Source organism: Bombyx mori, chromosome 4, assembly GCF_030269925.1.
Source record: "Bombyx mori chromosome 4, ASM3026992v2".
Lineage (NCBI taxonomy): Eukaryota > Metazoa > Arthropoda > Insecta > Lepidoptera > Bombycidae > Bombyx > Bombyx mori.
Window position 1 is genome coordinate 4,429,127 of NC_085110.1, and position 23,836 is coordinate 4,452,962.

At 38.2% G+C, this 23,836-nt stretch overlaps 1 protein-coding gene and 1 long non-coding RNA gene across 2 annotated transcripts in view; both read left to right on the plus strand.

Moving 5' to 3' along the window:
* LOC134198741 (uncharacterized) overlaps positions 1 to 23,836 on the plus strand; it is a 434,518-nt gene that overhangs the window by 368,466 nt on the left and 42,216 nt on the right. The window lies entirely within an intron of this gene.
* Positions 1,444 to 22,455, plus strand: WNT-1 (protein Wnt-1; the record flags this gene model as incomplete). Its single annotated transcript, NM_001043850.1, is given in 8 exon segments — positions 1,444 to 1,543; positions 11,337 to 11,488; positions 11,491 to 11,496; positions 11,498 to 11,599; positions 19,338 to 19,449; positions 19,452 to 19,489; positions 19,491 to 19,636; positions 20,880 to 22,455. Coding segments are annotated over 8 exon segments (1,179 nt in total).

A 23,836-nucleotide genomic window follows, 5' to 3' on the forward strand; every position in this document is an offset into this window, starting at 1 on the left:
ACTTGTAGTTATTTGAAACAGTTTGTTAACTTATTTTTATTTTGGTTCGTAATTTTAATTAGTAACTTTTCAATTATTTCGTAGAAGTTAATTTTTTTGTTGAAAATTAAATTTTTAGATTCATAGTTTATTCAATGAGATAGACTTATGTTTGTAGTTTTTTCTTTTGGATTACACATACCTACAGTTATTGCTTAAAATTACATCGTAAAATAATAGACATACATCAATTCTAATTTTAAATAAAGAATGAAACCTTCGAAGTTTAGAAATTTAAAATTAAAACGGCTTTCGGTTTTCGAATTGTATTGAGTGAATTTTAGCTTTTATTGATCCGTTTGATACGGCCGCGTGGCAAGTACTGCACGTGTATGGAAGCGCGGGCGCAGGCTTGCCGAGCGCTGATTGGTCGCCGCCGCCCCTCCCACCACGCCGCGAACTTGCTGAATCATGCACTCTCACAATTTTGAATATAGAACATTTTCTTGGTATTTTATCATTCATACCTATCTTAATTTGGGAATGCGATACTAATTAAAAATAAAAGTAAGATATACTTATATTTTCTGTGAGCTATAAAGAAGTTGTAGTAAATGTCGGTAACTTAGCATTCAACAGGTTACGTATGAAGTGTGTTAAAAATTATTTCATTCATACTTTGCTTTGGAACATTTCTTTACTTAACCAATGAATACTATCGGATTGCGATAGGATAATTATATGATAAACGGACCATTTTAGAATAAAATACTATTTCTCAAGTTGAACGCACTCTAGATTTTGTGTACCGCAACTTTGTTATCTTTGTATTGTCTCAAGGCTATAACAATTCGTTCTAGGAAATTCACGGTCGTACGTAAACCCGCGCACTTAAGCCCTTTTATAAGCGGACACGTGTGTTTCTTTATTCCGTAATGACGTGTTGTGGCCGCAGTTAATGAAGATAAAATGCCGCCGATCTTTTGAATGTTTTTTTTTTCTCCTAACTATATGATCATGGAATCGATTTACCCTGTACGAGCAGGTACAGGTTTCTACCATTTTAGTAGAAAACATCTAGCAACGAACGGCAACATTTAATTGATTTAATTCATTTTTAAATACCGAGTGAAAGTCGTCATCGAACGTATCCGTCCGCAGCGTTATCACGTTACAACCGAAACGTTTGGCGACGAACGTGATAGGCTTAACGCGGAATTATCTAATGCAGACACCGAACGTAACTCCAACCTAATGACCTAAACACGGCAGAGATTACCGAAGGAAAAAAAAAAAAAAAAAAACAGAAAATAATAGAAGTGGCGAGACCAATCGGGCGTTGAGGCAGGTAGGCCTCCCACCACTGGCGACTCCGCCTCGGACGCGAGCCCGCTGGCCGGCAGACGTAGCCGTGCCTTGCCAGGTCGCGCTCATGTGATCCTCCGCGGGTCCGCCCATCGCATTGCAGAATGAAGTGTCTGTGGCTGTTAGTGATAACTGTTTTGTGTTTGAGGTGCGACACCGCTGGCACCAAGCCTCGGAGGGGACGAGGAAGCATGTGGTGGTGAGTTATAGCTCTTTAAAAAAAAGAAAACACTAAACTGTCTCAATGTAACTTGTTTATTGCACGAAGTTCACATCAATTACGTTGTTTTGTCGGGAAAAAAGTGCCGACAGCGTTAGCCTAATGTGTTTACTACCTTACAACCTACAGACATAACTACTAGTCACTATAAAATCATGTAAATTATTCTCCAAATCCAGTTTATAGTATCGTTAAAACACTTGTACTATTATAAAATTTGAGTGAATTTGTAGCACATGACCTCTTTTCGGAACACGTGACTTCAATATCTCAAAACTAGCGCAAAATGTATCAAACCGCTATATTCTTAGTTACAAACTATCATTATTATTAAAACTTATCTTAAATTAAGTCGTATCGAACGAAAGACTAATAAAAAAATGCACTATACAATAGTTAATTTAGAATTACAATTTGAATAAAGAATTTTCATTCGAAGCTCGATTTGAATTGCATCTAAAATTTAAATTTGAAATTGGAATAGGTATTCATTCGCAACGTTAAAACTCATAAGTACTTCTCAACTAACGCAACACTTAAAACATTAAGCGTCCGACATAAAATTCTAACAGCAATATAATATTGCCAGTTTTGAGAGCCTTCGACATCGCAATAAGCGTCTTCCGCGTGCAACAACGTTCATTGTCTCACAACAGTGTTGGCCAGATTTTGATGTTCTTCTCACATTTGTATCGATAATTAGCGGACTATTATGATATGCGCGAACGATCTCGTGCGCCTTCGATAATAGCGCACTAAACTTTAATACGCTCTCGTGGTTAATGTTCGAAATTCTTCGAGTGCTGTTTGTGTATAGGATTTAATTGAATACGCATCGGAGGGCTCTTAAGATTTTTAATGAAAGTGATAGATTTTCTTTCTCATTACGAGCTCCGTTGTAGATATTGTTAGTCGTAAATCTTTCAAGGATTTGCTTATAGTACTTTTCTTCTTCTTCTACAATTAATCGATCGATAATCTGTGTTCATGTATTTCCCACAAAAAAATTCTTAGGTATTTTTATGTGCACAAATTGAATTCGAATTTCGAAATTTAGGACAATTATCTATTTAATAATATGTGAAGCAAAAACTTTGTACCCCTTTTTACGAAAATCGCGCGGACGGAGGAGTATGAAATTTCCTACACTTATAAAGAATATAGAGAAGGAGTGCAGAATGTTATATTTTTTTTTTAAATTATGCTTTAAAAATACATTAAATCAAGAAAGAAAACATTACACACACTACCTATACTGAGACCTTAGAACTTATATCTCAAGGTGGGTGGCGCATTTACGCTGTAGATGTCTATGGGCTCAAGTAACCATTTAACACAGGTGGGCTATGAGCTCGTCCACCCATCTAAGCAATAAAAAAAAACCATGTATGTGACGGACACACATATATACTCTTTGTTTATTGTGAAACTTGTTATTGCTTAAAGTCCGTGGTCAAATTGAGAATAAGTTATTATTATTTATCTATATTATTATTTGTCTATAGTGTAGTCTTAGCGAAATCTGTAACTATAAAAGTATAATAGTCTTTGATAATAAAACCATAACAATGTTCAAACTTATAATTTCAATTAATTATAGTCGAACTTCGACTACTGCGGGTCTAATAGTTAAAAAAAATGCACATAATATGAAGAGTTAGTTTTATTTTCAACTAGCTGACCCGGCAGACTTGCTAACAAAATTGCTATTTTTATTTAATTCCGAGCATTTTCATATTTATCTACCTTTTAAACCTTCTCTACACTTCCACTAATAATTCAAGACCAAAATTAGCCAAATCGGTCCAGCCGTTCTCGAGTTTTAGCGAGACTAACGAACAGCAATTCATTTATATATATATAGATACATGTAGATGTAAACTTATCAACTCAGCTATCTCGCGCGGTCACCTTACTAGAACAGTTCAGTTATCACATCTCTCTGCCTATACTGGTGTCAGAGTTTGAGCGACGGGCCCTCAAATATTTATTTGCGGAAGCTGCAACGCCGCTCCCGGTATGCCACGTACCTAATCCCTGAGCTATAGAGCTTGTAATCTATTAGAATTAATTCGATTATAATAAATTCGATACTACAATTTTTTTTTATTGCTGTGCTGGGTGGACGAGCTCACAGTCCACCTGCTGTTAAGTGGTTACTGGAGCCCATAGACATTTACGACGTAAATACGCCAGCCACCTTGAGATATAAGTTCTAAGTTCTCAAGTATAGTTACAACGGCTGCCCCACCCTTCAAACCGAAACGCATTACTGCCTCACGGCAGAAATAAGTAGGGTGGTGGTACCTACCCGCGCGGACTCACAAGAGGTCCTACCACCAGTAAATATAAACACAAAGTTAATAGCGTTCTTGTTTGAAAGCTCTTTCGGGATCATACTAAACGAATAAACTAAAAGCTTGCATTTAACGTTATATACAAAATCAAAAGCTCCGGTACAATATATTGACTTGCAAATGGCGTTATTTATAGCACCATACAGGTCTACATAACAAATTCGTGTCACTAGTTTTAATGTATAAACTTAATTACAGCTGGAAAGCGTCGGAAATGCTTCTGTAATTTATCTCCTAGTTATCTTATTATTAGTAACAGAAAAAATGTATCAGTATCTCTGTCTGTCTGTATGTTGAAGTAGTGTGCATAGGAAATATCTTCATAACAAAAAAAATATGACAGAGATATGTCTGTACGTTGAATGCACACAGGAAGAAATATCTACAATAGTATTGTACATATTCTTAATTATATATGTGCCGTTTTTTCGTATGTATTTTTGTTTGTTCGAACACCAAGCAAAAACCACACGTACGATTTTGTTTTACAAGTAAAGCAAGCATAGCCGCGGTCACAACTAGTATATGATAGTATCAAGTGAATTATGCAAATATATAAAACTTCATAAATACCTACGACTTAGGTAAGATCACGAGATAATCATTAATTAGGAATGAATTGTAAGAAATTGTAAATGAGATGTAATTAACATTTTTTTCTCTACTACGTAATTTATACAATTTAAAAGTAATCAACCGTACAAGCCAAGTAACTAATTATTAAGAATTAACCTGATTAAAGAATTTAAAATAAATACCCGATCCAATTAATTAAATTGTCTCTCAATTCTTAATTTATTCTATTCGAAATAAATTCAGAGCGGTGTTTGTAAATCAAATTTAATGTCTATAATAAAGTTATTTCTACCAATATGGATTCGGTAAAAGTATAATATTATACAGAATTTGAAACACCGAAAGATTCACTTAACAGCTCATAAATTAGTATAAATATAATCGTGCACGAAATCAAACAAATGATTTGATTTAACAAATTATAATTTGAGAATTTTGTGGAGAACAAATTACCCAATTGATTTTCTAAATAATAACTGAATTTAATATTTTAAATGTACTAAATTTATTTCGAATTAAATTGGGAATCCGCTTCTAAAATTATCGTGTTTTTTTTTTGGTAGCGCTGTAATAAAACAAAATATATTTAAAAGCTTTATCTTTGTAAACAAGGGGAGGCGCGTGCCCATTGCATTATATAAATATGCTCTTCAAATGTGTTCGTATTTAATTAATTTAAGGTAAAAAACCGTTGGCACTTATAACGTAATGAGATTGAGGTATGTTTAGCAGTTTTGATAGCTATTTAAATTTTGCCTTTTTGTTTAAGACACAAGCGGAAAAAATAATTGTAATTGAAAATCTGTACGTGTAATTAAAACCAAATTTACGGGAATTCTTTATTTTTTCTTGCTTAGGTGGGTGGACGAGCTTACAGCCCACCTGATGGTGAGTGGTTACCGTCGCCCATGGACTTCAGCAATGCCAGGGGCAGAGCCAAGCCGCTGCCTACCGATGTTAAATGATTACTGGAGCCCATAGCGATCTGCGACGTAAATGCGCCACCCACCTTGAGATATAAGTTCTAAGGTCTCAGTATAGTTACAACGGCTGCCCCACCCTTCAAACCGGAACGCGTTACTGCTTCACGGCAGAAATAGGCAGGGAGGTGGTACCTATCCGCGCGGACTCACAAGAGGTCCTACCCCCAGTAAAAAATATCCTTTTACTGTCATTGCTTGCGACGTTTCGAATAGTTTACAGTTTTCGTGGCCACGGATGACTAAGGCAGTTTTAATTATATATGTACGCCTCGCGAATATCGAAGAAAATACTAATCTGTAAGCTTCTCCTCTTTGTGTCCTTTATACTGTTGAGTAATATTATTATAGTAGTAAGTAGTAAAGTAGTTTCAAAATACTAATGCCATATACTAATATCTACTAACGCCTTAGCACGTGTTAATTGTTGGTTATTTCAATAAATCTAATGTGTTTATCATATTCTATTTTACGATAGTCCACAGCGGAACATAGCTCGTTCTCACTAAAACATTTAGATAATCATGTTTGAGATGTTTAATAATCATTATGATTTGTTTTTATTTTGTTTTTATACTAGCGACCCGCCCTCGCTTCGCTTCGGAAACTGTAATTTATTATTGATTTCTCCACTATTTAATGGATGTTATTATACATATAAACCTTCCTCTTCAATCACTCTATCTATTAAAAAAAACCGCATCAAAATCCGTTGCGTAGTTTTAAAAAATTTAAGCATACATAGGGATATAGGGACAGAGAAAGCGACTTTGTTTTATTCTACGAAGTGTTTAATAGAATTTGAAAGTGTTTGAATGTATTATTTAAAAATAAATTTACGTACGTCTGCGCGGTGAAGGTTTTGCCGACGGCACACAATAATAGCGCCTTGTTTTCGGTAAAATTTATAAAATAAATGAAATACCATAAGCAGCTACCACATAAAATTAACTTAACATGTTGCATGCACTATAAAGCAACAATTGTATTTATTGAAGCCTAAAGGATGATTTAAAATGAACTTCACTTATCCGTCGGACACGTAAGCTAGGAACAAATTTTATTTTAAACTAGCTGACCCAGCAGACTTCGTAGTGCCTCAGTCGATAAATAAAAGATCTAAACTTTTGTATAAAATAAACTTAAAACAAACAAAAGGAATCCATCCGACGGGGGACACATCAAAGGGAAAACAAAATTGTTATTTTTATTTAATTCCGAACATTTTCATTCATTTATCTACCTTTTAAATCTTCTCTGGACTTTCCACAAATAATTCAAGACCAAAATTAGCCAAATCGGTCTAGCCGTTCTCGAGTTTTAGCGAGACTAACGAACAGCAATTCATTTTTATATATATAGATTAATATTATCATATTTATTTCATCCGAACACTTATCAAGGGGTTAGATAAACGAGATCACGATAAGTTCATCAGGAGAAATATCAAAATGAATAATAAAAATCTGTTTAAAATGTATTTTAAACGGGCAACGTATCTGTAAGATAGCATTAAATTAATTAATCGAATTCAACCAAGTAAACACTTTTAATTTTGAATTAATTGATTAATTTTACATACTTTAATTTTTCAGATTAGTTACGATTAAAACAGATTGAAATATCAGAATTGAAAAAAAAAATACCGGGTCACGATTTGTACCCAATATTTTTGATACTTTACATTGAAGAAACATCCATTAAAATTTATCTACACTAATTCTTGCTATACAAATTTTAATACTTTAAATTGCATAATTATTATTTGCATTGATAAAATAAATTAATGAATTGCTAATAAATAAGGTAATTCTTTGCTCTTCAATACATAGAGGTTTGGTATATATTCGGTAACCGTACTCGTCGAACTCGGCAAAAAGTTTGTCATATCACTTAACCTAAAAATCAGCCCGCTGAGTTTCTCGCCGGATCTTCTCAGCGGGTCGCGATTCCGATCCGGTAGTAGATTCATTCGCGAAGCAGCTGCTCTTGAGTTGTTAGGTCTCCTTTGGAGGCGCTCGGACAGCTGTTAGCAAATCCCACCCCTCCTGGCCGAGCCTTTGCTCACCCACCTGTGCTGATAAAACTGGAAAGTCCTCCAAGCCACAAATAGTCCCTCAATCCTATATAAAAAAAGGTTTAGTCTGACTGCTATACTTGACTTTTGCTGACGTCCTTAATCGGTGTTTTTGTTTTTGCTTAGATCAGTGGACGAGCTCACAGACCACCTGGTGTTAAGTAGTTACTGGAGCTCATAGACATCTACAACGTAGACGCGCCACTCACCTTGAGATACAAGTTCTAAGGTCTCAAGTATAGTTACAACGGCTGCCCCACCCTTCAAACCGAAACGCATTACTGCTTCACGGCAAAAATAGACAGGGTGATGGTACCTACCCGTGCGGACTCACAAGAGGTCCTACCACTGGTAAACCGCTGACCGCTGGTAATCGCTTCCTTCAGATGAGCGGTATGCTCGTCTAACTTCAATAGCTATTAAATGATATACTTTTGCATTTCGATCTCGTTTTTTTTATTCACGTTTAAAATGCAAATTGTACATAAACTCGACACTAAAATGTCGGTGCTTCTAATCGCGCCTACGGCTCTTCAAAGAGACAGCTAAAGAAGAAATTATCTCCCTATTCCCAACAGTTAACCCCAAAACGAAACGGAAATGAGAAAGACATAATTTTGAAATAAAAACGATTCGGTTTTGACATCGTCACCTATTTCCAATAATAATTCGTAAAGACGAAACGCTACCGATCTCGGTAAATATAAAGCGGTTAACACCACTCAAATGTGTCTTATCGCTTGAGATTCAATTTTCAAAAAGAATTAACATGCTAATCGGCAATTAATATTAAACAACTTTATTTAATAAACTTTTAACGTTAACCGTTTTTAGATTTAAATGCCAAAAATCGAAAGCTTAATTAACTCAAAACGATCATCGTTGATTAGCTTTTACAAGTTTACTTTTGATTGCCGTCAAAGTAAAAAAGTTTCCAGTCGAATGTTAGACTTTTTAAAACAGGCCTTAAATTCAATATAATAAAGTCAGACTAGTTATTTTAAATTACTTATTGACTACACTGAGGGTAAATCAGATTCAAATAACAATTGAATTTATTGACGACACAATACACATGTAGATGAGACTGAAGATCTAAATCAAATCAATCTATTTTAAAATAAACATGATTATTTGAAATCAATTACAGGCGTTTTAAAAATTGTCGAAGAATTGTCAACGACAAATCGAAATTTAGATTCATTTTTTGTAATGTTAAAAATAAATGTATGTGTTTGCGATAGGAATACTTTAAATTCTTTTAACATGATAATGTTGTCGTAGGCGCTTTATTGATTAGCAGAGTTTTGTGACTGAAGAGGAGCCACTCAATTTTTCTTAGGTCTTCATTATTCAATTATAAAAATAATTACTATATTGTCCGAGTGAAGATTCGACGAGGTTATTATTAGTCCACCTGTGTGTGATCCTAACGTAACACGAGAGTCAACTGTTTTCTTGGAAACAAACAAAATCTATGAACTAGGTAATAAGTTTTATTGCCCTTTAAATAAAACACACAACCCTTTATATGAAACAAAAGAAAAAGGTCCTAATGCTGTCCAAATAAAATATTTCGAAAACCCAATCCACTACATACTGCTTGTTCTATTATTTCACATGTTCAGATTTGCACTCCTCGCGGGAAAAGGTCAAGACATTCCCAACAAAGTTGATAGTAAGACTTAATTACTTATTATTTTCTAGAGTATTCTAGACTAAGGCAGCTCAATAGTCAACAACACAATTAACTATGTCACTATATATTTAAAGGTTTAATGAATACTAAAGATTATTATGAAATATACCTCGATTTGACAATCGACCCGGAACCTACTGATCTAGTGAGCCCACGGGCAAAAACGATGTGGGACGACCTGGCCATAAAATCATACATACAGCCTCCGGCTAAAAGAAATCCGCCACACCTCAGCTAATTCGTATTCATCACTTGTTCTCCATATTACATTACGGACGAAATCGCGTGCCGGCGTCACGATCTGTCTGATAACGGACGCCACTTTAAAATAGCACGTCGTTCGATACGAACGCGAGTAATGCGAGGCTCATACGTTACTGGAACAGTCGCTTTGATATTTTGACGCCTCACAACAAATTAAAATAAAGGTCCGCTTTGTATTCCGCACACGCCCAACGAATTCGCCCGTGAACAAACTCCGCGAGGCCGAATCGAGCCGGGCTGGTTTAGCGCAGTCAAACAGTATCTCGTTGTGTCAAACGTCCATTAGTCTCTTGAAACGTTCGTTAATTAGCGACGAATAAAACGACGCAAGAACCGAAACAGAGCATTTGTTATTTTGACACATTCACACGGGGTTTATCGCTGGGCAAACATAGCGTTTGCTCGCGAAGGCAATTCAGGATTTTGTCTCGGGCAGTTCGTATCTTGAACCATTGTTTGGTTTCCTACTAACGTGACAAGTGCAAAGGAACTTATGTTGTGGACGGGCAAATACAGCTCTCTCGGTTTTTGTTTCAAAGCTCTCGTGGGCGTTAATATGACAGGGCTTTTAATTTGTGGCACCCACGGACGGACTCGGGTCAACCGGACAATATGCTCGACTATGATTTTAAATTGAAAATTAATTTATCGCTAATAAAACATGCGTATATGTGTCAGTCGGCCCATCAAAACGCCGGGCCGATGTTAAATTATTACGCGGTGTTGTCAGAGTTAGATTGTCGTTTGAAATAAAATGACTTCCCCTAACGAATAGTTCAAATAACGAGTCAATTAATACTAAAAGCTTGAAAGATAATGTGCAATAATGACAAATGAAGTGGTTTATCTCGTTTTTTTTTATGTTTATTCCTTTAGAATACACAAACATCGTCTGGCCACACAGGTTTTGTTAATAAACCACATCCAAAATTCAGATATTATTCGCTTGTCTTAAACGTATAGCGATTATTGTATTCGCGTACACTAATTTCAAAATTCCTTGTCACCTTAATGTTGCCTTATATGGAAGCGGCTAATAACTCCGCTAATCTATTTATAAATAAATGACATTATTTGACGAAAAACGCCACCGATCCTTCACCCACACGTATGACGCAATTTATAATTTTATTCACGCTATCAGTTTAATTTCTTTTAATAGTTATTAATAACTCAATTTAAATCGTATCTTTTATCTATATAATGTTGTCACTAACACCTGTGCGTATTAACGACCGCTGACGTATCGCGACGTTTGACCGGTTTAACATCGAAATTCTCAAAACAATATATCCTCCATGAATTTACGAAGGAAGTAAAAATTTCCGACGAACGCGTCCATATTTACGTAACACTCGACCACAAAGGAAAGCAAATAGAAAAGTAATATGATGTCGAGCGTTCGGAACGCGGGCCTGACCGCGAGAGTGCGCGGGAACTTTTTATTTTAGGCGGCATAGTGAGCTGCGCCGAGTCAACAGGCCGCGATCCCGATCCGTCTCGGGCCGTGTTTGTCCGCGCTCGGTCCTCCAGGATTAATGCGCGACGCAAATATTTATCTAAACGTCTGCGGATTGACAGTTCGGTCGTCAACTGTTTGTTGTCTTTGCCTTTCCAAATGAGCATTTCATTTTGAGTTGCACCCATTGCCTTAAGTGGCGATCGGGATATGTTTATTTATTTGTTTCCTTAGGATACCCTTTAACAGGCATTGTGTTTCGAGACAGTGACAAAAGCTAACTTTGTCGCGTCATACGAGATACGTTTTCGGTTTACTTTTTAAGATTTTTGTTTGCAATTTTTCCTTTTTTGCTTCAAGGGGGATTGCCAAAGCTGGAGAACCAAATAATCTATCACCGGTCTCACCTGGAGTACTGTTCATGGACCCGGCGGTTCACGCTACGCTAAGAAGAAAACAAAGAAGATTGGCCAGAGAGAACCCAGGAGTTTTGGCCGCAGTCGCCAAGGGCGCCAGTATGGCGGTCGCGGAGTGTCAACACCAATTCAAGTATAGAAGATGGAACTGCTCCACGAGAAACTTTCTAAGGGGCAAGAACTTGTTCGGAAAAATTGTGGATAGAGGTGAGTTTTCAATAATTCCATAAAAATTCTAAACACATTGTCTTTGAGCAAAAAAAATATTAAACATTTATAATAGTTTATGCACGCGTCAATCGTTTGTTCCAAATTCGATTTGTGGAAAAAAAAATCTTTTAAAGATAATGCTGGCCGAAAATACTGACGACAGATTACAAAGCATCGAGACGTTAAAGGAACTAATCTTTTAAAAATCGAACGTTTACCGGGTAGGTAGCCTTGCAAAAAGGAACGTCAGGGAAGACGAAAAAAAAAAAATAAACGAACATTTTGTATAAATCGTTAAAACCAGTCACAAAGAGTGGCTACAAATTAAGTGATATCTTTAGTTGGCAACCCTTTTTAAAAGATTTTATCTGTATTGAACAGGAGGGTAGCGCGTCGGGGGCACATATAAAAGGGCTCATCAAGATAAAACATCCTGGATCAATTACATGCGACCGAGTGACGTTTGGGATCCGATTCATCGATGACTCTCTTTGCTTTTTTTCATTATCTAAAAGTGTTCTTTGAAAAAACAAGCCAGCCCAGAGATGCCACACGAATCTTAATAGAATTTAATGATAATGTTTCAATTTTGTACAGAATTAGGCCTGTATCGTGCGGGGCAATCTAAATTACCCCTTACACTTATTTATTGCGCTTCTAAGGCAACTTGCGATACGAAAGCATCAATTTGCGCAAACGCCTGATCCATTTAGATGCTTTAAATGAATATAGATCGTTATCAGCAGCGATCGATCTGCAAATAGACATCCATTAGCTTCACAATACGTTAACCGGAATCAATTCAATAGAATCGAGACATAATATAATATCAGAACAGTTCCTCTCAAAGACCAAACATAAATATGGGTGTTTGTTGATTCGTACTATTCATTACGGGTAGTAATACGCGTTATTAGCATACACATCTGTGAACTAAAATAAGACCTTACAAAGGTGAGCATTCGAATTAAAATGTTTTTAAGGTTTTAAATTGATCTTTGAAAAAATTTAGTTTTAATCGTTTTAATCACAACAATAAGGTACGAAATTGATTAACAATCAACTTCTCGAATGGCAAATGTAATTTTGCAATACGAATCGGAGCCGCCCTATCTCCGGTGTCCGATTTCGATTCTTTGTACGCGATACGCCTTATTATAAGTTCGCGAACATCTGTTCACAACGAGAAACGGTATGACATTAAAATGAAAAAAAAAAAAAAAAGTTTTGCATTTCGACTCTGTGTTTTTTTTTTTTTAAACTTCCATTTGTTTATATATTAAACAAACGTTGCAACGATACGAACGTAATAGAGATGTACGCTTTAATAAATAACGAAAAGCTTTCACGTGGATGTTAGTTAGGTCGCGCGGTCGACGCATGCATTAGAGGGTTATCGTGGAAATTAAGAGGGTTCGCTCCCGTATCTTGTTCTAATTCGATCTCATTTCGAATTCGGCATTATATCTGGACTGTGTGCTGAGCCGGTGGCTGGCTCACCGACGCTCCGGTTATTGACCCCGGCCGTTTCCAATGTTAATGAATTGTGCAAGCGACCTTTCCGTAAGACGTTTCTATTAGGCCGGCCACACTGTTATGCTTGCGGTCCGCCACGGGTTATATACGACAGCCTATCGCTGTGTAAAGATACCGACTCATTTCTCGTTTCTTTCGGTGACCGACGTGAATTTATGATTGTTGAATTATGAATGTCTTAGGAAGAGCATCCGTTAATTGCGGCTCTCGTATCTATATGAATATTCACGAAAAAAAAAGTCGCATCACATTACATTATATCATTTCTCGTAAATAAAACATTTGAGGGCAAATCTACATTTAGCTCGAGGCGATCGGAATAAAGAAATCAAGATAATTATTATCAAAAAAAAAAAAGCATGTTTACATTATAATTCTGCTTATTTACGACTCGAACATCATAGGTTTTAATGACCAAATCCGATATTTGGCCCCAGGACGGTCCGGTCCGGTCGTATAATCGTCTTCCGTAAGTCAAACATATTTTTTCTTCGTGCGAGTGCAATATGAACTCGCACACACATTGAAATATGAAGCCGTCGTAAAAGTAAACGCCTAGAGCAAAAAATAAATATTGATATTTGACCCGTGCATACAAACTATAAAGCGGAGAAACATTTTTTCTAAATTAAAAGCCAGATATAGCACAAGGGAACTTACGGACCACCATCGTAATAATTTCGCATGATAAAAAGAGCACGAACGCGAAATTTATGTTATATGCGCGTACATTTAGAGCATATTGCTTTATTAAGGGCAGGCCCGCTGGGCGGGCGAATTATGCGGCGCGCACACAAACATACAGACACTCACGCGTACATCGACGTCCTTAATACGTTGCAATTACGTACGTTTGTTACGTAATAAAACGGAGATTACAGTTTTTACACGGACGTCAAAACGGTACACGCTTAAAGAAAGAAAACTTTGCAGATACGATTTCGAAACTCATCAGTTTGAAAAAGAATGAAAAAAAAAAACATGAATGTCTCAAAGCGTGATCACGAGAACGAAACACAAAGCCCCCCCGGATGGGACACGAATAATTACTAATTTACACGTTGACACACCATTGACACGTCCTCGAAATGACTCCATTTCATTGTGGTCTAAACCTCAAGGATCGTATTAACACAAACGATGACAACGGCACAATAGTGAGGCCATTATCCGACGCGTCATTGTCGACCCGAGAATAGAAAAATATATGGTCCGAGATCCCGCGGCGAGGCCTCCTGCGGAGTAGTTTAGCGATACCGCTGCACCAGCTCCACGGAAGCCGGGTTTACGCCTAACACGGCTCCTAACGGCAGGTAACTCGCCCGATAAAATTAGACCTTTTCTCAAAATATTTCCTGTTTTAGGTGCGTACCGTGCGCGCCCCCAAGAAACCTGCGCCGCGATGTGGGTGGATAAAAAATATAAAACGATCGACACCCAAAATAAAGCCGATATAAAATGCCCTCGACGAAATATTTAATGCTCAATTAGATAAGCGTTTTGGGTTTTGTGGGGTTCGAATTCGTTTTTGAGATAACGCCAATATCGAGAAGCTGTAATGAGACTATTAAACCGTACGTCGGCCACTCGCGATCGTATTTATTGACAGATTCTGTATTTTAAGTACGTCCTTTATTGTTTGAAGTTGCCTCGAAATTCTGATTATTATTGGTGTTTTTTTTTTTGTTTAGTTTTGAAAACAAATGTCTCTGTCCATTGTGTGAATGAGTGTCGTAGCGGTGGCTGGTAGCGGTGGTAGCGAGGAGCGCTTTGTGCCACTCACAATGAGTGATATACGACCGACGTAATTCCGAATTGTCGTAGAAGCCTCGGGACTCAGACTCCAATGAGAAATTATCACCCATACATGGCATAACGAAAATGAATTATAGCTTTCGTTGCTTCGATACTGAAGCACTTTTACTGCGAAATTACCTTTAACTTCGTTCTCTCGAATGTACTTAGACTCTTACCTTTTTATTTAATTATAAAAAAAACCATTTAAATGACCGTTTTAAAAACAGAAACGCTTTTGTTCGAGTAGATAAAAGTCATTACGTTCTCGTAAAAGACGTGTTTGAATCTGTATAACAAGACGCGAATGGCTTCATAGTATTATTATAACGATAAAGCCCAGCCAGGGCAGTTCCTAAACCGGCCAAACGTCGTAATATAAACTCGTGATTTATGATTGTTTTGAGTAATCACGTCTCATCAAATTTGAATAATGCAAGTCTTCATAAATAATAAGTGAGAGAGGCGAAATGCTCTCGTATAAGTCAAATCTTCAAATTAATCTTTCGTAAAATCGTCCGGGGCGTGATGACTCAATGCGCGGGACAAGAACATATTTAATTAGTATAACACAGTATTTTGAATTATTTTAATGGTTTTCTCGGAGGGACCAGATGTTCGTCAAATGTCAATAGTGATTAAGTCTTATTCGGTTCGGTTTGCGAACGTTCACTCCGAAATTTACGAGTTTTTGACTTTTATAAATTCACAACGCCTCACCTTAACCGCCAATCCGGCAGAATGGAATTATCGTTCGGAGTTCGCGTTGTAAACTCACTCGTGATCGTTTATTATCTGCACAGATAATCCACGGACGGCACTTTATTATCAGTTATAATAATAATTTACTTTTATAGATCCACATTACTCATGTTTGTTCTTATTTGACTGCGATTCGATAGGATTGAATTGCCTTAATAAAATAATAGGTCTTAATGATGTACATTATACTCGGGCGTTGTTTGTCGGAAACTTAGGTTATTTGTATAAGAGGTCGGTGTCAGATTAGTGTTGTTCGTGCTTAATTAGTCCCGCGTTGGGAATTCACATTTTATTTTGTGCCGTGACTAATATGCCCTCTCGGACGAAGCCTCCTCCATCTGTCATAATTTTTCTACGTCGCGATTTATCCGCATAACGCGACAATCGGCTTTGTTGTCCCGGGAATCGAGCGTCGAGCGAACCCGTGAAATATCGATGCGATTATTCGTAGTTAATCGAATGGTTTTTATTATTTTAATCGAGACAATATCACTACTGATCGAACGCCGTACGTAAATGGTAATGTTTCGTAGTGAATCATCAAGAGCTCATCTTTCACAGACCAATTAAAAATTATATCCACCCGTTTATATATCGAATGGATCGTACCATAGAGAACCGTTAGATTAGATCGATCGGATAAAGTTAAAGTAGCTATGTTAAATTCACAGCGGGCTCATTGACATTTGTTAAGAGACACATGTAGACAGTTAGGTGCGTATGAAGACGTGCACGGCGACGCAGCACGTGGTACAGACCACCTGGTCAGCCCCAGGACGGCCTCGCTCATAAAACAGATACCCGTGAAGCCTGACAGGATTTACTACGCCATTACTACGACTGATTTTTCAATCGGCAAACAAAATTGAAACGGAATAAACATAATAATGATTCGTTTTTTTTTTTAATTCATAAAGCAAATTTTGTATTGTTTTTATTGTATTTTTAGTTAAATAACTTTCTAGTTATTACGAAACCATTCTTGTAAGAACTGCGTTTCTTTTTAATTGCGATATTAAAGTCAATGCTTCAACATCCACACGATGACATTATATTTGAATATTAATTTCACGAATGTTTTCAGCACGTGCCACATTTAATTGGGCAGCGCCTATTCGCTACGGTTAATGCGAGGCAACATTTCCAGGCAATTATTTAAGATAAATGTACGGATTCTGAGATTCAGTATGCCTGTATCCGTACCATGAATTAATTTAGTCCGAGCAATGAATGATGTCGGAATTGACATTAAAATTCCCGGTCGAACGTCTAAAGTAATTGCTGAATAAAATACTTTTGTATAACATCCCAAATGGAAGCACAAAAAGCGAATCGGAGAGCGAGCGGGTCCGCGGCACCGGCACGTAATTTATATCAGTGCACGATGACATCTCAATAAAAAAATGATTTCATTTGCTTATTGAGTCCTTTAATAAACCTGGCGCTGGGTTCGTTCCACATATTATTATTATAAATAACAACAAATACGGCCCGGTATTATTTTTAATTCGACAGCGGGGTATGTTAAAATAATTCGAATTCGATAAAACGGCTAAGCGCGGTGGTCGGGAGCCCACCGAGGATGCGAGAAGCACTTCGTTCTTAAACGACTGACATAAGTACGAGAAGTGACACGCGATTATCGATTTCGTTTTTTTTTTTACTTTCATATCGTTTATAAGCGTTCATAAACGGCTTAATGACGCTCGAGGAATTCAATCATTGCCTTGACCCCCACGCCGGATCATAACACACTGAACAAGCTATTAAAGCTGTGTGCCGTTAAAATACAATGTCCAAGATCGAATCGTTATCGGCGCGTATACGGTTCGATGAAATTATCGATATCAACTGTGCGAAAGATTCCTATTTATGTTTCACTATGAAGTCTCGCTGATCTTGTTTTGAATAGAGAATCGCTCGATATTAATCGTCGAAGTACAAAAGTCATTAAATCGATATTTAGAAGAAGTCGATGCGCCCGCCGTCCCAATTGTAATGATCGAATTTATAATCTCTCGTGTAGGTAAGAGTCAGTTCTTTTATTTTCAATCTGTGAGATATACCCTCTCTCTTTTAATTGTATTTTATGAGTATTTGATTCTAATGCCGGACCATTAATTATTTATAGTATTCGATACGGGAAGCGAGTACCGGATTTATGTATTCGTCCGTGAGAGATGTATGAATGACTGCCAGCGCTGATTGCTACGATATCTCGGGTCGCCAATTAAAAACTTACTTTCTTGTTGTAGTACAATTTCCATTTAAGTTTTATGTTTTCGCTTTCGAGAGTCTTATGAGGAGTTAAGCTCTTCTAGTGAATATTAAAAATAAAGAATACCTCCAAGCTCGGCTAATAGGATATAAGCACAGATTGGGGGCTAGCCACGCTTAATAGCCAATATTACTGGTCGTAGGACCTCTTGTTAGTCCGCACGGGTAGGTACCACCGCCCTGCCTATTTCTGCCGTGAAGCAGTAGTGCGTTTCGGTTTGAAGGGTGGGGCAGCCGTTGTAACTATACTAACTATGGGCTCCAGTAACAAAATAACACCAGGTGGACTGTGAGCTCGTCCACACATATACGCGATACAAAAATAAAAACTTTGTTTTTATATCTGTGGATTTAAGTAATATTTTTCGTACGTAAACAATCTCGGGTTATAATGTTGTTGTTCTTGATTGAAAAAAAAATGCAAAAAAATCGAAATCAACTCGATCCCTCCGATTTCAATTCGCTGATGAGCTCGAATGTTTCGCGTTTCTAAATTACAATACCTAAAATATTTTAAACTGCTCAGATTTTTTATCCCTTGTACCCGGAGCAATAATAAAATGTGATTAAAATACGGACCCCTTCGTCGTTGGGACGATTTAATTATACGAATACCACACATGCCAAACTGAAGTATAATATTTATAACCAAACTTAATAAATTGGTTTAATGATAGCGTTATTACTAAACTGACTTTGGTTGATCAATATAAGAAACCAGCGACGGCCCGGGGCTCGTAACTGATATGAATGATTTAAAACAAAAAACCACTCAATCAATTCAATACAATACAGGTACCACCACCCTGCCTATTTCTGGTGCGAAGCAGTAATGCGTTTCGGTTTGAATGGTGGGGCAGCCGTTGTAATTATACTTGAGACTTTAGAACTTATATCTAAAGGTAGGTGGCGCATTTACGTTGTGGATGTTTTATTTTTTATTTTTTAGATGGATGAGCGAGCTCACAGCCCGCCTGGTGTTAAGTGGTTACTGGAGCCCATAGACATCTACAACGTAAATGCGCCATCCACCTTGAGATATAAGTTCTAAGATCTCAGTATAGTTACAACGGCTGCCCCACCCTTCAAACCGAAACGCATTACTGCTTCACGGCAGAAATAGGCAGGGCGGTGGTACCTACCCGCGCGGGCTCACAAGAGGTCCTACCACCAAGTGGTCTATGGGCTCCAGTAACCACTTAACACCAGGTGGGCTGTGAGCTCGTCCACCCATCTAACCAATAAAAGTAAAGAAGTGTAATTGTGTGAAATGTGCCTTAGAATGGTAACGTTGTAGACGGCACTACAATTTATTTTGTAATGTCTAAATTAATTTCTATAAATGTTGTTTTTTTCTTTATGATAGGTTGCCGTGAGACCGCCTTCATCTACGCTATAACGAGCGCCGGAGTAACCCACTCCGTGGCCCGCGCCTGCGCCGAGGGCTCCATAGAATCGTGCACGTGCGACTATTCGCACATCGACCGCGTGCCGCACAGAACCCGGTCGGCGGCCGCGGCCAACGTGCGCGTCTGGAAGTGGGGCGGCTGCAGCGACAACATCGGCTTCGGATTTCGCTTCAGCAGGGAGTTCGTTGATACCGGAGAACGAGGCAAGACTCTAAGGGAGAAAATGAACCTGCACAACAACGAAGCCGGCAGAGCGGTAAGTGTACCTACTGTTACTCTCTCCTGTTTACTTCGCCAGATAATCCGCTCTTCTTTTTCCTTGATAACTCTTCGTGTGACTGGATATGTCCGCAAATCCCATTCTTCTTAAAGTATATTTATCTTACTGGTGGTAAGACCTCTTGTGAGTCCGCACGGGTAGGTACCACCGCCCTGCCTATTTCTGTCGTGAATGCATTTCGGTTTGAAGGGCGGGGCAGCCGTTGTAACTATATTGAGACCTTAGAACTTATATCTCAAGGTGGATGGCGCATTTACATAGTAGATGTTCATAAGCTCCAGTAACCACTTAACACCAGGTGGGCTGTGAGCTCGTCCACCCATCTAAGCAATAATAAAAAAAAGTATATATTCGTGCGCCTCCAGCCACTATTTTTCATCAGGCGGACTCCTAGCCATTCGTCTATGTTAGTAACAAAACTACTACACAGACGATGAATTCCTGTAACTGTCAAAGTGATCTTCTGTCAGGCCAATGACTTGCATTGTTATCGATAGTCAAGTTTACGGATGGCGATCGATCGTCGACCAGTTGACGTGTTGTTCGAGTGTGATATTAATTATGCGTCGGGCGGCTCGGCCCCTCGCGCGGCGACTACGCATCCAGCACCCATTCGCCGCGCTCGCACAACTCGCCCTCCCACCGTACACCCACATTTGCATATCCAACGCTTGCTCCTTCCCTAAATTCATCAAAAAAGGATGTCGGCTGCCTCGAGCCACCCGGACGCATCACTAAAGCGAGTGCTTAATTCCTGTCACGACGGGCGCGCTGGGTGTCCACCTGATGAATATTCACGGCATTCCATCGATTGTTTAACACATATTTGGACACTAGACCGTGGCGTGGCCGCCTATCTACATGTACATGAATAAATATCGTCGGCGAGGTTCTACGAATCGCTTGGACTCGCTCGTAGGAAAATATTTACTGTTTCCATGCTCGCGTCATTTATCTACCTTCTTAGAATGATGGATGTCTCTGTGGCATGATTTATGATCGGTCCACGTGCGGTGACGACCGGCCCACCTCTTCACGATTTGTAACAATTTGCTCGATCGTGAGATGCGATCGACGGGGTGCGCTTAAGAGATCATCGATCACACAGTATCGACTTTTATCGAAGGAATTTAAAGATATTTGGACATCATTATAGACCCCCGTCAACGATAGAATTAATTAGCTGTGACCCTATGCTGAAGATGTAGTTCTGTTGCAGCACGTGCAAACGGAGATGAAGCAGGAGTGCAAGTGCCACGGCATGTCAGGCTCGTGCACCGTGAAGACTTGCTGGATGAGGCTGCCGAGCTTCAGGTCGGTGGGTGACTCGCTGAAGGACCGGTTCGATGGCGCGTCACGCGTGATGCTGTCGAAGGCGGAGCTCGAGACGCCGGCGCAGCGCAACGAGGCGGCGCCGCACCGGGTGCCGCGCAAAGACCGGTACCGGTTCCAGTTGCGGCCGCACAATCCGGACCACAAGTCGCCCGGGGTCAAAGACCTCGTCTACCTGGAATCGTCGCCGGGATTCTGCGAAAAGAATCCGCGTCTAGGCATCCCCGGCACGCACGGCCGCGCCTGCAACGACACTAGCATCGGCGTGGACGGCTGCGACCTGATGTGCTGCGGCCGCGGCTACAAGACAAACACGATGTTCGTGGTTGAGAGATGCAACTGCACGTTCCATTGGTGTTGCGAGGTCAAGTGCAAACTGTGTCGTACGGAAAAAGTGGTGCACACGTGTTTATAGGTGAGCGCTAGATGGAAGCGACGGAACAAACTCTAGTGTTGCCGTTTGTGACTGTGACCCGAGTCGAACGCGGACCCGTCCCAGCATCCGAAGCCAGATAACGGACCCTGTACATAATCACTTCGCTTTTTCATCCATCGGAGTCGTCGAATACGTATTTCATGTTGACTTATGTAAATAGTTCTGTACCGATGTTTATTTTGTTCTTTCTTACGCGATAATTGATCCGGCGTGAAAATAAAGTGATCTAGCTATTCGTTCGGTTAATTTATTTGGCTATTAAGTGCGAACATGTGATCTAATAAAGTTATTTTCGTGGACACTGTCGTTGGGAAATTGATGAGGCCAGTTTAAGTACGATTTATTTACGGCGAGCGATCACGGCGCTTTGGTAACTAATTGGACTTGTTTGTTTCCCCTCGCGGTCGGTAGTTAATTACATGTACAAAGTACGATAACTTTACAATTTGTAGACAATTACTGAACGACCCGACGAGACACTAAGCTACGTACACCAACTAAAACTTTCAATGGTATTGTTTGATATCGTTCAAAAGTTGACTTCTACGATTATGTTTGCAATACAAGAGAGGGCTAATAACTACATTAGTTTTATAAATACCTTATATTTTTATGGACGTTCGTGTCGAGTGCCCGGTCGCCTAACTGTTTTGAGAATCAACAGCGAAATTATCTTGTAATTGTAATTTCATATTAACGGTTAACGGAATATGTGGCTTAATTGCATTTGCATAAAGTGTCTTCTTGGGTGTTCGCGCGCGGAGGTTGCGTTCGGCCCTTATCGGTAAGTAAGTAGCGCCATCGTAAAAGTGTCCCACATTACGAGATAAACGTTCTCGAGAATTTTAATTAAATATTAAGCGAATTAAACAATCAGTATTATACGTATAATATTGTATGCGTGTTGCGTTCGATATTCCGAGATAGCAACGCACGCGACCTCGCCCTCTTCAGCCCTTGTACATTTTATAAGTATCGCATCCAAAACAAAACTATGCATATATTTTAGTTTTTAAATAAAAACGCATGTGTTACATTTAAGTAACGTTATTTTTTCTACGCTTTTTTATTTTTATTATATTGTACTAAGGAAATTAGTATGGCAAACTGTTGACTTGGAGATAACAAAAATGTTTACCATCTGAATGCTTAACCCTTTCGTCGCGAGCCCTCGGGCCACACTCCGACTTCGCTCAGCTACTTTCACGTGATCTTGACATTCCAGATTCGACAGTTTGCGAATGAAGGGTGAAAACAATGTTCATCGTATGAACGTGAATGATACTTCATATGTGATATAGCGTATTTAGAACTTAAGTATTATTACTAGTTAGGCTAATTCTGAGCTATCATGATACACGGCGAGGAAGTACTTAACGTTAAGTCTGTATTCATATATTTATTGAAAACATTATTTATACTGTTTTACTTTAAAAGAGAACGCTTTTTTTTAAGTAAATCGAATTAGTTTTAACGAGAATCCGATATTTAAACTATCGGTGTTTTAAAAAAGCAGGTATTCGAGTACTTAATAAATTAAGAAAATTTCACGCTTGACAGTTTCGGAATGAGAATTTGGTTTTTAAATATTTTTTTTATTTATTCTATTGGCAACACTGAAGTACTTGTAATTTTAATACCGCGTCGAATTGAAAAGACTGAATTATACTTTTATTAATTTTCGTAGTAGGTACGTAATATCCATGACTGGATTTGTAGATGCCATTTTTTGGAGATTTTAAACTAACGGCCTTGTAATGTGATAATTGTTTTAACGTTTACACAAGTTTAAACGATGATAATTTAATTAATTAATTAATTAATTGGTGCCATTTTAAACGATCGAAATCATTTTTTTACCTGTGACAGTTTTTAAGTAAACATTTTTAACACTACTCAAAATAGTATTGCCATTGTAAAAATCTTAACTTAATTTTTACGTGTGTAAATATTCATTATTTGATTTTTTAAATTATTTATGTCATTTTTAGATTTTTTTAAAAATTGTTAATGTTAGTTGATAAAAACAAAGTCAGCTGAACTCAACTGAATCTCAATTCCTATTGTTCTTTAAGAAAAACAAAATATGTAAGTACCTCTTTTTAGTAATGAAATACGTCGAGTGACGTCGTTTCAAATGTAAAAAGCCTCACTGAATTCTTTGGTTGTACATTAGTGTATGTATTTATAATTAATTATTGATTAGTTGTTACTAAAAATACAAAAAATTGATCACACAACGTCTCATCGTTTAATTTTCTATCTACCCTACATTTTCAGTGCTTTAATTTTTAATTTCAATATCTCCGAGGATGCCGTTCCCTACTTCTAAGCTTAGCTTCTATAACTATACGAGAGGATGAGCTTTGCTCGATATTTTTTTTTTTTGATAAATTGCATTTTTTAGA